The sequence below is a fragment of the Agrilus planipennis genome, unplaced genomic scaffold (genome assembly GCF_000699045.2).
Source record: "Agrilus planipennis isolate EAB-ADULT unplaced genomic scaffold, Apla_2.0 scaffold61, whole genome shotgun sequence".
NCBI classification, from domain to species: Eukaryota; Metazoa; Arthropoda; class Insecta; order Coleoptera; family Buprestidae; genus Agrilus; species Agrilus planipennis.
This window is the reverse complement of record NW_020438922.1, coordinates 1401142-1416949: the sequence shown is the minus strand read 5'-3', so window position 1 is coordinate 1416949 and position 15808 is coordinate 1401142. Positions and strand designations below refer to the sequence as shown.

General features: G+C 34.6%; 1 protein-coding gene across 1 annotated transcript in view; it reads left to right on the top strand.

Moving 5' to 3' along the window:
* The first annotated feature begins 12833 nt into the window (after positions 1-12833).
* Positions 12834-15808, top strand: part of LOC108732746 (serine-rich adhesin for platelets-like) — a 101320-nt gene continuing 98345 nt past the window's right edge. Inside the window, exon 1 of the mRNA XM_018463697.1 lies at positions 12834-13249. Within this exon, the coding sequence (XP_018319199.1) occupies positions 13241-13249 (9 nt within the window). The 5' untranslated portion in view covers positions 12834-13240. The remainder of the gene's footprint in view (positions 13250-15808) is intronic.

Below are 15808 nucleotides of genomic sequence, written 5' to 3'. Positions count from 1 at the left end.
AACTCATGTACCCCTGCAAAGCAGAACTTATAGGTTGTCATAAGATGAGGCAAACCATTTTAATTAGCATATACGTAAATCTAAGGTGAAATAACTAAAATTTTATTTATTAAGTATTAATCAGCATTGTTTTTGATTAACCGAAACTATGAGTTGCAATTTATGAGTTTTGACGTTGCGTGAAGATGATCTATCAAATTCTTATTATCTTGTTGAAATCGTAATGTAGAATTTATTTGCTAATTCCGATATCAAAGGTAAACAGCTAATAAAAGTATTTTTTTCAGACATATTGGTACTTATTTCAAGTTACAATACGAAGTAGAAATTCGCAAAGAAGTTTTAATAATATACAGTATCAAAAAAGGATCTTCCACACCGATAGAAAAATTGCGCTGTCACATCCTATGCGATTTACAGAATGGTATACCGAGTGTTCACACGAATATACGCGGAATCCTTACAACAGTCCCTAAAAAAAACAAAAATTTTGGTATGTAGGGGAAGAAAAAGTAGGTAAAGAACAAATATAAAGATAGGAGACGAAAAATTAGAAAAAGTGGCTTATTTTAGGTACCTAGGAAGTCAGATAAGTAAGGACCCAAGGACTAGTAGGGATATAAAGCAAAGGATAGCGCAGGGTCGAGTCGCCTTCAATAAAAAGAAGTCAGTTCTATGCTCGCAAACGATAAATTTAGAAATTCGAAAATGATTGTTAAAGGTGTATGTTTGGAGTCCTGCACTGTACGGGTGCGAAACGTGGACAGTGGGCGCGGCGGAAAAGAAAATGTTGGAAGTGTTCGAAATGTGGTGTTACAGGCGAATGATGAGGATACCGTGGATAGAGAAGGTTAGAAATGAAGAGGTATTAGAAGGAATAGAAGAACAGTGGACTGTATGGAATAAACTAGGAGATATAGGTTGGTAGGACACCTTCTCAGGTATGAAGGTTTAGTCAGAGACATATTAAAGGCAGAAACGGGAGGTAAGAGGGGTATAGGTAGACCTAGATTAGATTACTGTTCGCAAATAGTTAAGGATGTGGGTTGTTCTAGTTTTTGGGAAATGAGAAGATTAGCTCAGGATAGGAAGAAATGGAGGTGCGAGGTACTAAAAAGAAAAGGAGAACAGAGGACTCTATGGAAGTCAATAAAACATAGGCGAGGTAGTTTGGTAGGAAGGTTGGGTTTCTCGAGTATAAAGGGCTGGTTAGAGGCATATTAGAAGCAGAAGCAGGAGTTAAAAGGAGTAGAAGTAGACGTAGATTAGATTGCTGTTCGCAAATAGTTAAGGATGTGGGATGTAGTTTTAGAGAAATCCAAAAATTATCCCAGGGTAAGAAAAAGTCGACGCGGAATTTTAATTTTTCTGCTGGCTCTAACCGAAAACCTTACTAAATTTATGACATTATCGTAGGTATATAATTTTTAGAATAGAAATTATGAAAGTGGAAAACAAATAGGGAAAAACGGTGAACTAAATATACATATATTTAGTTTCTTCATTTTCAGCATTTGATCATTACAACAATGTTTTTCTTCATTAAAGGAAATGGAAGTCATCGTTACAGCATACGTCACCGATTGCGAATGCTTCGACGTGGATGAATTTAGCGGCACCGACGATGCCATTTGCCTAGAATGGCAAAACGTTTGCAGTTAGGTACGGCGAAATTTTTTCTTGATTCATCGAGTATTGAGTTCCTTTTACATCTTTAGTCATGTTCCCCATAATATTTGATAAATACAACGATGAGTTTCAAAAGCTTTTCTTATTTTGTTCCTCAAGTAGTTCAAGAATAGAACTACTGACGATACGTCTATATTTTCAAGTAAACTCCAATGCCGAATCAACAATTCAAGAAAAGGCTTTTCGCTTTTCAAAATATTTAAAGAAATATTTATCTAAAATCTAAAACAAACAGTAATTCTATCTGGCCAATACTGTTTCTTCGATAAGAAATACACTTTGTTAATATCTATTTATAGTTTTATCAAATTTTTTTTGATTGTGTGGTAAATGCTTTTGTAATAAAAAATGTGCAATCCTAATTGATTTTTTGTCATTTAAATGAGTAAAATTTAAATAAAATACAAGTCTCATCCAGACTAAGATACTGAAGTATAACTTAACAAATTAACTTTTCTTTTATTTCTTTAATACTTAATGTGTGTGTGTGTCGAAATATGTTAGCAATAAGATAAGACAATTGAACCAATGTTTACTTAAAGTCCAAGATATTTAATTCTACTCTTATCAAAAGTTAATTAACCCCACTCTAACAAGTTAGTATAAACTACGCATTAGAATCTATTTATATGTATAATTCCTTTTTGTAATAGACAGACTAAGTTGCGAAAGGTCTGGTTTAAGCTCCAAGGTCTTCATACACCTTTCTGCTTTTTTTGAGGAGACCTTAATCATTTTTACTTCTAGTATATTATGCTTTATCATCATAAGGTCGTCAGTCTTAAGACTGGTTAGACACCCACCTCTACTTTTTCTTATCCTAGGCTAACTTTTAGATTTCTCTAAAACTAGAACATCCCACATCCTTAACTATTTATGATGAGTAATTTAATCTACGTCTAATTCTACTCCTGTCAAGTTCTGTATCTGGTCTAATATCTCTAATTATCCCTTCATGCCTAAGAAGGTATCCTACCAACTTATCTCTCCTATTGATTCCATTTCTAACCTTCTCCTTCCACAGTATCATCATCATTACTTTTATTTATTTTCATGCAGTACTGTTTTGTAATTTCGCTTCCATTTTATTTAAAGCTATCTCTCTCCTAACTCCTCCTTGCTAGTTGCTAATACTGCTATGTCATATGGAAATCTAAGCATACTAATCTTTTACCCCTGTCTGTAATGATGTTGATCGCATCTTCGATGTATAGATTAAATAATACCAGTGACAGTGTGCATCCTTGTCTTCTTAACCTAATCACGTTGCTGCTCAACCCTTGTTGCTCATACAAACTATGTATCAGTCTTCTATCTTTGAATCTCATGCTTACATTTTTAATGTTACTTTATTAAATAAACCCATTTTTGCACCTATGTTGTCTTTAATTTTGACGATATAGGTAGTCCTAAAGTAGGACGAAGAAATTGCAAATAAATAATTGTTTTAATTTCATTTAACGTATCAAACCAAATTGCAACTAACAAACGGTAGAAAACCTTGACGGATCACCTAATCAGTTGACGTTATCTTAATATCAGGAAATTTTTCATTGGAATGCAATTGAATTATTACTTTGTTTACTAGTATAATCCGTCTAAATTTGGAAGGATAGCACCTAATGATTCCTTCGGCGGGCATTTGGAATAAGTCCAACATGATAAAAGATTGGTGATTTTTCATTAAGAATTTTGTTTAAAGGACAACATCCTGGATATCGTAGGAAGCACAGTTAGTTCCAGAACGGCGGATCTCAGATTTCTGTAATTTCTGCTCGGTGTTCCTTGCTCGCTCATGCTAATCTACGACAGTAGTCCAGTTTTAAGTTGCCTTAAACGGTTTCGTGCCCAAATGGCCTTATCCGCTTTAAATAGTCTAAATCTATTATTACTACTATTACTATTGGTAACAGGTCTATTGAATGACACTTCTAAGTATTGGTTTGTAAGTAAGTATCGAATTAAAGTTGTAGCGGTATCCCCGCTGCAGATTTACCTTTCACCTTATTCCCAGAGCGTTTCAAGAATTCTTCAGTTGTCGGTAACGCTTGGCGATGAACACATTCGGATTGTTTTTAACAAGTCGAGCTTGTCCTTTCGTTTCGAATTCGTCGACGAACATCAGCGGGGAAGGAATTCAAAAGAACAAAAAAGAATACAACAACGAAGTATAGATTCCGGTCGCACAGGAACTTGTGTGTAGTGAATATTAAGTAAAGGACGTGTATATGTTGTTGAGGTGAAGTGGGACCGATAACAGGAGTTGAATTCTTTTGAGTAGAAAGCCGTGATCGTTCGTTTCGAGCCCTGCATGAAGGCGACGTGTCGTTTGTAGTAATCTAAAGGAGTGTCATTGTTTCCATTATTATTATTATTATTACGGTCGTGGTAACTACACAATAGGTACATGCACTAGAAGACAAGGAGGCATAATGTTGACGGTAAGTCATCACACTATGTATTGTACAATACCTCAATAGATAAAATAGTATCTATGTATATTACGCAACAAGGACATTTGCTCCTGATGAGTGTTAATTACTACCCGAATCGGAAGCTTTCAAATTTCTTTAGATGTCTCTAAAAAAAAATAAAACTACTGGTATGTAGGGGAAGAAAAAGTAGGAAAAGAGCGAATATAATGATAGGAGATGAAAAACTAGAAGACGTAGCTGATGTAAGTATCTAGGAAGTCAGTTAAGTCAGGACGGAAGGAGTAGTAGGGATATAAAGCAGAGGATAGCGCAGGGTCGAGTCGCGTTCAATAAAAAGAAATCACTTCTATGCCCGCGAACGATTAATTTAGAAATTCGAAAAAGATTCTTAAAGATGTATGCTTGGAGCGCGGCGCTGTACGGGTGCGTAACATGCACGGTAGAACGGTTAGAAGCGTTCGAAATGTGGTGTTACAAGCGAATGATGAGGATTCCGTGGACAGAGAAGGTTAGAAATGGAGAGGTATTAGAAAGAATAAGAGAGCATATGACTTTGTAGAAATCAATAAAAAATAGACGAGATAGGTTAGTAGGAATGTTAGGTTTCTCAGGCATGAAGGGCAGGTCACAGGTATATTAGAAGCAGAAGCAGGGATTAAGAGGAGTAGAGGTAGACGTAGATTAGATTACTGTTCACAAATGGTTAAGGATGAGAGAGAGAGTTTTAGAGAAATCCGAAAATTAGCCCAGGATAAGAAAAAGTATAGGTGCATGTCCACCCAGTGTTAGGGCTGAGGATGGGACGTCCTTGAAAACTAGTATAGCTAAACTAAATCAATGCAAAAACTGTTTTAATATTAATAAATTACTACAAATGTAGAATATGTAGAAATTAATAATCAGGTCGAATCAACAAAGAAGCCTACCCTGAAACAGCCTCGTATGTGAATGTAATCCCTCGTAGTGAAAGTAGTCAATGTTCCTAACAGTCTTTACTGCCTCTACCTTTCTTTTGATTGCAATTAAATTTGATGTAGATGCGGAAACTAGAACTATAAATGTATGCTATATGATTCATATGTTTCTGACCAAGGTTAACTTAGCCTGGCATTGCCAAATTCAACCCAACCTAATGGTTACTACAATTATTGCTTTTGAACTGAATGGCGTTTAATGTGTTAAACAGTAGAATTCAGAAACGAACGATTTCGAGGTTCATTGTTAGTATGTTTTTCAATATTCCTATAAACATTTGCTATGAACTATTGATTAGCGAAGTGCAATCTTAATTCAGTTAGTTTGAATAGTTCAGCTACATGCCAATTTGGAAAACCTTTTCCGCAACATACTGAAACTTAAAACCAACATTGCATATCACTCCACAAAAGCTAGGCAGATAATTGTCCCTCACCATAGCCTAAATTAGAGTAGCACTTCACGCAGGCTAAACATAGAAACCTCTGTCACCATAAACTAGCTGAAAAGCACACCTATCTCCATGTTCCTGTAAGCAAATGGATAGACCTGACCATAACAACTACCATTTTGTGTGTTCTATGTTTCATGGAAATTTTAAATTATTTAGTACCTACTTATCTACTTTCAGGGTGCAAGTCGTGCAAAGAAACTTATTTATTTTATTTCCAATCGCTGGTTATTAGAGATTTTAAAATGTTCTCATTACTCTAATCACTATTTTTGTAAATGGTAACATAAAAAAGCCATTTCAATAATTACTTTTCAATTACAACTCTGTCATGTGATAATTAATTGTAAGGATTGAGAACATTAATAATCGATGACATTCGACAATTAGTAAGTATCTAAAACTAATTGAGTTTATGATAAGAATTTGAGAAATGAAATTCAATTTCATAAGATAAAGTAAGACATTATGGGTTTAATGATGTACAAATTTTAATGCCTAATATCAAGTCATTTAGATACGATATGTTTGTAAATATGCATGACTCCTTATGTTCGTGTCTTGGAGCTAAAAGGGCTAAATGTCAAAAGCTTCGCAAATGAGAAAATTGCAGTTGAAGTTAATCCCAAAGATGCTTTTCATTACAGTATAGGTAAATGGTGCGAAACATCTAGAACAATTAGCTTAACTTCCCATGCGTGAAAAATCTTAACTAGAATTGTGCAGAAAAAAATGGACGGAAAAACTGTTAGGGAAATATCAGTTTGGGTTTAGAAGAAATAGAGGAACGCGGGAGGCCATTCTAGCTTTACGGGTAACAATAGAGAAAACGATAGAAAAAGGAAAGAGTGCGTACATAGGATTTGTAGATTTAGAAAAAGCTTTTGATAATGTTGAATGGGACAAGATGTTAAATATGCTTAAAAATGTAGGGATGAATTACAAGGATAGAAGAGTGATATTTAGTTTGTATAAAGAGCAACAGGCAGTTATATAGCTGGGGCTGCAACGTAGAGAAGTAAATATTAGGAAGGGAATTAGGTAGGGATGCACACTGTCACCGCTACTTTTTAATCTANGCTTTAGTAGCCAAACTCCTCTTACACGTGAAAAATTTTAGCAGACATTAGTCCCACAATTTCCCTAATTCATCAGCAACATCATTCAACAACGACGACTTGCTTGTTTACCTACTGCCAACATTTGGAGAACCTCCACAGCGATTTCAAAGATCAATTCTAGGACATTTTAAAATTGGAGATACCGGACCGTGGATCCATTCTCAAATGTCAACACTGCAGAATCATCCCGCTTGGAAAAAGAACTTAAAGAAGTGACAACGAAGAAATATCAAATTCAAAAATTACTACAAAAAATTTCGGCTACAAAAACCACTACCGCAATTGTACCTAAGATTGTCGTGTATTGTTCAAGTTTTAATAGCATTCCCATCATTGTGTTTGTGTGAACGTAGATTTAGTGTTGCGGCAATGCTGCTGATTAAAAAAAGAAAGGTGACTGAAGGATGTTTCTCAGTAAATTCGAGCCTGATAATAACAAACCCGTTAAAAGTCAATGTATTCATCCTTCACATTAGATTAGTCTTGTTTTTTATTAGGGTTTGTGTTTAAACATAAATAGAAATGTCTGTTTTAAGTTGGATAAACATTTTTTTAAATATCATTTGTGAAGCCGCATTTTATTGCTCTTATTAAAACAGTTTTATTTGAAATGTAAGTTTTAACTCACAATCAGAAAAAGACTCTTATGACATACTAGGTCTTTAACTTCGAAACAAAGAATAAAGATCTAAATAACAGATCATTTATTGATAGAACCTACTTACTAGTCAATAACAGTGATAGCACGATCTAATATCTTCTCCAACTCAACTAAAGAGGATTCTGAATCTTAAATTAAGTAAATTTGAAGAGACAGAGAAGTACAAAGAAACATAAGGAAGTAATATAAATATTTTTGACATCCAGGATGGATTCTTTAAAGTAAAGGATACTGCGACAATCTGTATTGAATGTCCCACCAAATCTGATAACTTTTATGAAACAAGATACGTGGGTGAATAAAATATAAATGAAACTTTTGACCTTAAGCATACAAAATTAAAGCATAAAGATTCTTGCTTCTCAAGGTGTTGAGCAGGGATGTTGGGAGTGGGAGAAACACGTTACAGGCCTTACGTGTTCTCAGTACCACAGTATAAACCTAATGCAGTAATTGTACTCCGTTAATTTACGGTATTCAAATTGTATAATAGAATGAAGATTCGGGCTGTAGGGCCGTGGTGTAAGTGAACTATTCTGTCCAGACGTTTCGTCAGCTACTGCGGCTGACATTCTCAGTGGTAGTGCTGCGTTGACAACGTGAACGTAGATCTTGAAGTGAGTCGCTGACTATGGATTCCGGCCGTGAAAGCTTTTGTTCTTCTATTCAAATTGTATGTTTGCGCAGGTTACTGCTAGGAGACGCTGTGTCATATTTATTGCATATTGTACATTGCAACAAATTACTATTAGTTTAATTTGCCCGATAAGTTAATAAATGTTTGTGCAATTTGCAGAGGAGCATTGTGATTAATCAAATTGGTAGAGCGGATTTATCAGATGGCTCCTACAAAAATGTAGGGAGTTTATGGTGCATTTTGAAGACGGATTCTTTAAAAATAACAAAAAGAACCGACTAACCCCTGAAGCATTTCCGTCCTTGTATCTATGTAAACGTATTGGTATTTTTTAATGTGTATTAAATCAGTAATACATGTCAAATTTACATATTTGTCCTTTAACTCAACATTGCTTATTTTGTATCATGTGAATTGCAGACATCAGAACTGCTACTGAAGAAGGAATTGTAGGTAATAGTAGCAAGCATGTGGGCCCATTACAAGGTAAAACTTTGTGGACAATGTTGATATAATTCGTGTAATTAAAATTGTTTTATTAGCAGAAAGTGCAGCAGCAAATATAATACAAGAAAAAGAAAATGTACCTTATGCAGAACCAGGCAGCTCAAAAGTTGACAAAGGTAAATTGATTTGTTTACCTACCTAATTCGTTGTGATTGTATCATTATCTAATAAATATATTAGATTTAGGTCATGTGGCTTCACAAACCCCCAATAAAGAGGAAGCTTATAAAGGAGGCCAAATTTCTTCAAAAATCGCTAAAGGATATTCGACAGAAAACATTTGAAGAAGAAGATGTTATAAAATATTGTGAAGAAAATTGCAATGAGGGAACTGTAAATTTCATTAAAATGCAGTTGCAGTTGGGAAAACGACACCCACAAGGATCTATATACACAAACAAGTTTAAGCAGTTTAGTAAAAATATTTTTGGTTGCCATCTAAATCAACTCTTTGCAGAATAACCAGCAAATGGGAAGCGACACCAGCACTAAATAACTTTATTTTTAGTGTTGTGAAAAATAAAGTGGATACATGACGGATTTGGCAAAGAACTGTGGAGTTTGTGCTGATGAAGTTAGTTTAAAAACAAATTTATTTTACAACACAAGTAAGGACAGAATTGTTGGATTCGATTGTACGAATAGTGCTTTAGTATTAATGATAAGGGGTATTCATGTAAATCGGAAGCAACCGATTGCATATTTCTTAATTAATGATTCTTGTCCAGTGGATGACTTGCATAAGATTATCGAAACTTCCATTGTAAAACTGCGAGACATTGGATTAGATGTAGCAGCATTTATTACAGATCAAAGATCAAATTTTATTAAATTATCCAGTAAGTTAGGTGTGTAAGTCCTGAAAAAAATTATTTTAAGATTAACGGTGAGACAATTTTTTTTTATTTGACACTCCTCATTTATTAAAATCAACACGAAATCAATTTTTTGATAAAACGTTTTCTATAGAGGAAGGCAACATAAATAAAGCCTTTCTTGAACCTTTTTATACTAGAGACAAGCAACAAACTTTTCAGTTGGCACCTGAATTAACAGATAGCCACATACATCCCAACAACTTCGAGCGGATGGAAGTAAGCAGCTCAAGTTATGTGTAGCACTGTGGCTGCTAGTTAAAACACATACATTGCATTAAATGAACTTCTTGCAACGGCGATGGCAACTGCAGTGTTTATTTCCAAAATTAATAAACACTTCCACGTTTTGAATTCATACACTTTTAAAGAGCAAAAAACGATGAATAAACCCCTCGCAGGTGCTAAACATCAGATGACCTTCCTCCATGACATAGTTATGTCCTTGAACCAATATACAAACAACGAGTGTGAGATATTACCGTGAGAACGTATTTTACTGATTATGCATTTTTTGGTATTAGTGTTGCATCTTTCTAATATGTAATAATGAAATTGTTTACTTCTTATTAGTCTCTCGATTAGAGAAGTCGCCTGCTTCAATTTTAAGCTTTTGTAGTTACTTAATAAAATAATTGTTTTTAAAAATAACTTTTCATTAATTGAAAGGATAATTTTCTTTTGATACGCATCAGGGAAGCAAATGCACCCAACAATTAGAAAAAAACAAACGAGTTCCGATTCTTAAAATAGCTTTCAATTATATCCTTGTTCTTTTCTTATTTACTGTAAGTGATTGTACAAGAAGAATTTCATCTTTTAACAAACGTGCGGCAAATGTTAGATACGTAATCTTGTACTTTGTCTTTGATATTCACGATAATAGTATGCCACGTGATCTGTTTTCAATCAGACATTCCTGTGTGCGATTTTTTTGTCCAGTGTATTACTTACCTGTAATTTACGAGCATGAACAAGTTATAGTTGGTTGACTGTTGAACCAATATGTCAACTACATTTTTTATTCAAAAGTCTTTGCTAGTAAACAATATCAACAACATTAATTTGTACAATTTAATACCAAACAAAGAATGTAGAAACATCTCTTTTACTATACCCTTATTGAAAGTACGATATTTTTCCCTAATTTCAGCAGCATAATCTTCTAGGTAAGAATTATTTCCACTTATTCCTTATTAGGAATATATTTATTATCCTTGGTGTGATTTCCACTTCCACCTTAGTCATATTCCGCCCTGCGGATGGTAAAATATTTTTCTAATAAATAACAATTTCTCAGATTATTAACTGAGTGATTATGTTGCATTTTGTGGTCGTTGTAATCGGGAAACATTGTATTTTCGGACCAAAGATATGTTAAGACGTCCTAGAGGACCCTCAGAGGAAACTACGGCAACCCTTAACTACAGTTTGTCATCCTCACCTTCGGTTTTGGTAGATATCAATTCAATTTCGTATCTCTTCCACTAGTGTGTGATATTATTCCAGAAAAACTAGACAGTATCATAGGATGGTGCAAAAAATATTTCTGAGAGGCGGTTTTTTTAAGGGTCGAAGAAGGGCTACCTCCTGAGTATGGAACATAAAATCACACCCGAAATCCTTCGGGGTGGTCTTGAAATAGGGATGCTTCTCTATTTATTTTGGTTTTCGGAAATTTCTTTTATATTTTACGTTCCAGTGCCCACTATAAGAAAAAATTGCCATATTTATTTATTACCCCCTCAGGTTTTTGCGCAATAAAATAAAAAATTGCACCCCGACGAATTTCGAGTGTGATTTTTTGGCTTCATATTCAGAAGACAGCTCTTCATCTACCCTGAAAAAAACAGCAATTTTTTTTNTCTCATCCAGACTAAGATACTGAAGTATAACTTAACAAATTAACTTTTCTTTTATTTCTTTAATACTTAATGTGTGTGTGTGTCGAAATATGTTAGCAATAAGATAAGACAATTGAACCAATGTTTACTTAAAGTCCTAGATATTTAATTCTACTCTTATCAAAAGTTAATTAACCCCACTCTAACAAGTTAGTATAAACTACGCATTAGAATCTATTTATATGTATAATTCCTTTTTGTAATAGACAGACTAAGTTGCGAAAGGTCTGGTTTAAGCTCCAAGGTCTTCATACACCTTTCTGCTTTTTTTGAGGAGACCTTAATCATTTTTACTTCTAGTATATTATGCTTTATCATCATAAGGTCGTCAGTCTTAAGACTGGTTAGACACCCACCTCTACTTTTTCTTATCCTAGGCTAACTTTTAGATTTCTCTAAAACTAGAACATCCCACATCCTTAACTATTTATGATGAGTAATTTAATCTACGTCTAATTCTACTCCTGTCAAGTTCTGTATCTGGTCTAATATCTCTAATTATCCCTTCATGCCTAAGAAGGTATCCTACCAACTTATCTCTCCTATTGATTCCATTTCTAACCTTCTCCTTCCACAGTATCATCATCATTACTTTTATTTATTTTCATGCAGTACTGTTTTGTAATTTCGCTTCCATTTTATTTAAAGCTATCTCTCTCCTAACTCCTCCTTGCTAGTTGCTAATACTGCTATGTCATATGGAAATCTAAGCATACTAATCTTTTACCCCTGTCTGTAATGATGTTGATCGCATCTTCGATGTATAGATTAAATAATACCAGTGACAGTGTGCATCCTTGTCTTCTTAACCTAATCACGTTGCTGCTCAACCCTTGTTGCTCATACAAACTATGTATCAGTCTTCTATCTTTGAATCTCATGCTTACATTTTTAATGTTACTTTATTAAATAAACCCATTTTTGCACCTATGTTGTCTTTAATTTTGACGATATAGGTAGTCCTAAAGTAGGACGAAGAAATTGCAAATAAATAATTGTTTTAATTTCATTTAACGTATCAAACCAAATTGCAACTAACAAACGGTAGAAAACCTTGACGGATCACCTAATCAGTTGACGTTATCTTAATATCAGGAAATTTTTCATTGGAATGCAATTGAATTATTACTTTGTTTACTAGTATAATCCGTCTAAATTTGGAAGGATAGCACCTAATGATTCCTTCGGCGGGCATTTGGAATAAGTCCAACATGATAAAAGATTGGTGATTTTTCATTAAGAATTTTGTTTAAAGGACAACATCCTGGATATCGTAGGAAGCACAGTTAGTTCCAGAACGGCGGATCTCAGATTTCTGTAATTTCTGCTCGGTGTTCCTTGCTCGCTCATGCTAATCTACGACAGTAGTCCAGTTTTAAGTTGCCTTAAACGGTTTCGTGCCCAAATGGCCTTATCCGCTTTAAATAGTCTAAATCTATTATTACTACTATTACTATTGGTAACAGGTCTATTGAATGACACTTCTAAGTATTGGTTTGTAAGTAAGTATCGAATTAAAGTTGTAGCGGTATCCCCGCTGCAGATTTACCTTTCACCTTATTCCCAGAGCGTTTCAAGAATTCTTCAGTTGTCGGTAACGCTTGGCGATGAACACATTCGGATTGTTTTTAACAAGTCGAGCTTGTCCTTTCGTTTCGAATTCGTCGACGAACATCAGCGGGGAAGGAATTCAAAAGAACAAAAAAGAATACAACAACGAAGTATAGATTCCGGTCGCACAGGAACTTGTGTGTAGTGAATATTAAGTAAAGGACGTGTATATGTTGTTGAGGTGAAGTGGGACCGATAACAGGAGTTGAATTCTTTTGAGTAGAAAGCCGTGATCGTTCGTTTCGAGCCCTGCATGAAGGCGACGTGTCGTTTGTAGTAATCTAAAGGAGTGTCATTGTTTCCATTATTATTATTATTATTACGGTCGTGGTAACTACACAATAGGTACATGCACTAGAAGACAAGGAGGCATAATGTTGACGGTAAGTCATCACACTATGTATTGTACAATACCTCAATAGATAAAATAGTATCTATGTATATTACGCAACAAGGACATTTGCTCCTGATGAGTGTTAATTACTACCCGAATCGGAAGCTTTCAAATTTCTTTAGATGTCTCTAAAAAAAAATAAAACTACTGGTATGTAGGGGAAGAAAAAGTAGGAAAAGAGCGAATATAATGATAGGAGATGAAAAACTAGAAGACGTAGCTGATGTAAGTATCTAGGAAGTCAGTTAAGTCAGGACGGAAGGAGTAGTAGGGATATAAAGCAGAGGATAGCGCAGGGTCGAGTCGCGTTCAATAAAAAGAAATCACTTCTATGCCCGCGAACGATTAATTTAGAAATTCGAAAAAGATTCTTAAAGATGTATGCTTGGAGCGCGGCGCTGTACGGGTGCGTAACATGCACGGTAGAACGGTTAGAAGCGTTCGAAATGTGGTGTTACAAGCGAATGATGAGGATTCCGTGGACAGAGAAGGTTAGAAATGGAGAGGTATTAGAAAGAATAAGAGAGCATATGACTTTGTAGAAATCAATAAAAAATAGACGAGATAGGTTAGTAGGAATGTTAGGTTTCTCAGGCATGAAGGGCAGGTCACAGGTATATTAGAAGCAGAAGCAGGGATTAAGAGGAGTAGAGGTAGACGTAGATTAGATTACTGTTCACAAATGGTTAAGGATGAGAGAGAGAGTTTTAGAGAAATCCGAAAATTAGCCCAGGATAAGAAAAAGTATAGGTGCATGTCCACCCAGTGTTAGGGCTGAGGATGGGACGTCCTTGAAAACTAGTATAGCTAAACTAAATCAATGCAAAAACTGTTTTAATATTAATAAATTACTACAAATGTAGAATATGTAGAAATTAATAATCAGGTCGAATCAACAAAGAAGCCTACCCTGAAACAGCCTCGTATGTGAATGTAATCCCTCGTAGTGAAAGTAGTCAATGTTCCTAACAGTCTTTACTGCCTCTACCTTTCTTTTGATTGCAATTAAATTTGATGTAGATGCGGAAACTAGAACTATAAATGTATGCTATATGATTCATATGTTTCTGACCAAGGTTAACTTAGCCTGGCATTGCCAAATTCAACCCAACCTAATGGTTACTACAATTATTGCTTTTGAACTGAATGGCGTTTAATGTGTTAAACAGTAGAATTCAGAAACGAACGATTTCGAGGTTCATTGTTAGTATGTTTTTCAATATTCCTATAAACATTTGCTATGAACTATTGATTAGCGAAGTGCAATCTTAATTCAGTTAGTTTGAATAGTTCAGCTACATGCCAATTTGGAAAACCTTTTCCGCAACATACTGAAACTTAAAACCAACATTGCATATCACTCCACAAAAGCTAGGCAGATAATTGTCCCTCACCATAGCCTAAATTAGAGTAGCACTTCACGCAGGCTAAACATAGAAACCTCTGTCACCATAAACTAGCTGAAAAGCACACCTATCTCCATGTTCCTGTAAGCAAATGGATAGACCTGACCATAACAACTACCATTTTGTGTGTTCTATGTTTCATGGAAATTTTAAATTATTTAGTACCTACTTATCTACTTTCAGGGTGCAAGTCGTGCAAAGAAACTTATTTATTTTATTTCCAATCGCTGGTTATTAGAGATTTTAAAATGTTCTCATTACTCTAATCACTATTTTTGTAAATGGTAACATAAAAAAGCCATTTCAATAATTACTTTTCAATTACAACTCTGTCATGTGATAATTAATTGTAAGGATTGAGAACATTAATAATCGATGACATTCGACAATTAGTAAGTATCTAAAACTAATTGAGTTTATGATAAGAATTTGAGAAATGAAATTCAATTTCATAAGATAAAGTAAGACATTATGGGTTTAATGATGTACAAATTTTAATGCCTAATATCAAGTCATTTAGATACGATATGTTTGTAAATATGCATGACTCCTTATGTTCGTGTCTTGGAGCTAAAAGGGCTAAATGTCAAAAGCTTCGCAAATGAGAAAATTGCAGTTGAAGTTAATCCCAAAGATGCTTTTCATTACAGTATAGGTAAATGGTGCGAAACATCTAGAACAATTAGCTTAACTTCCCATGCGTGAAAAATCTTAACTAGAATTGTGCAGAAAAAAATGGACGGAAAAACTGTTAGGGAAATATCAGTTTGGGTTTAGAAGAAATAGAGGAACGCGGGAGGCCATTCTAGCTTTACGGGTAACAATAGAGAAAACGATAGAAAAAGGAAAGAGTGCGTACATAGGATTTGTAGATTTAGAAAAAGCTTTTGATAATGTTGAATGGGACAAGATGTTAAATATGCTTAAAAATGTAGGGATGAATTACAAGGATAGAAGAGTGATATTTAGTTTGTATAAAGAGCAACAGGCAGTTATATAGCTGGGGCTGCAACGTAGAGAAGTAAATATTAGGAAGGGAATTAGGTAGGGATGCACACTGTCACCGCTACTTTTTAATCTATACATCGAAGACGCGATCAACATCATTAAAGACAGTACAACTGTAGGGATAGATATACAGG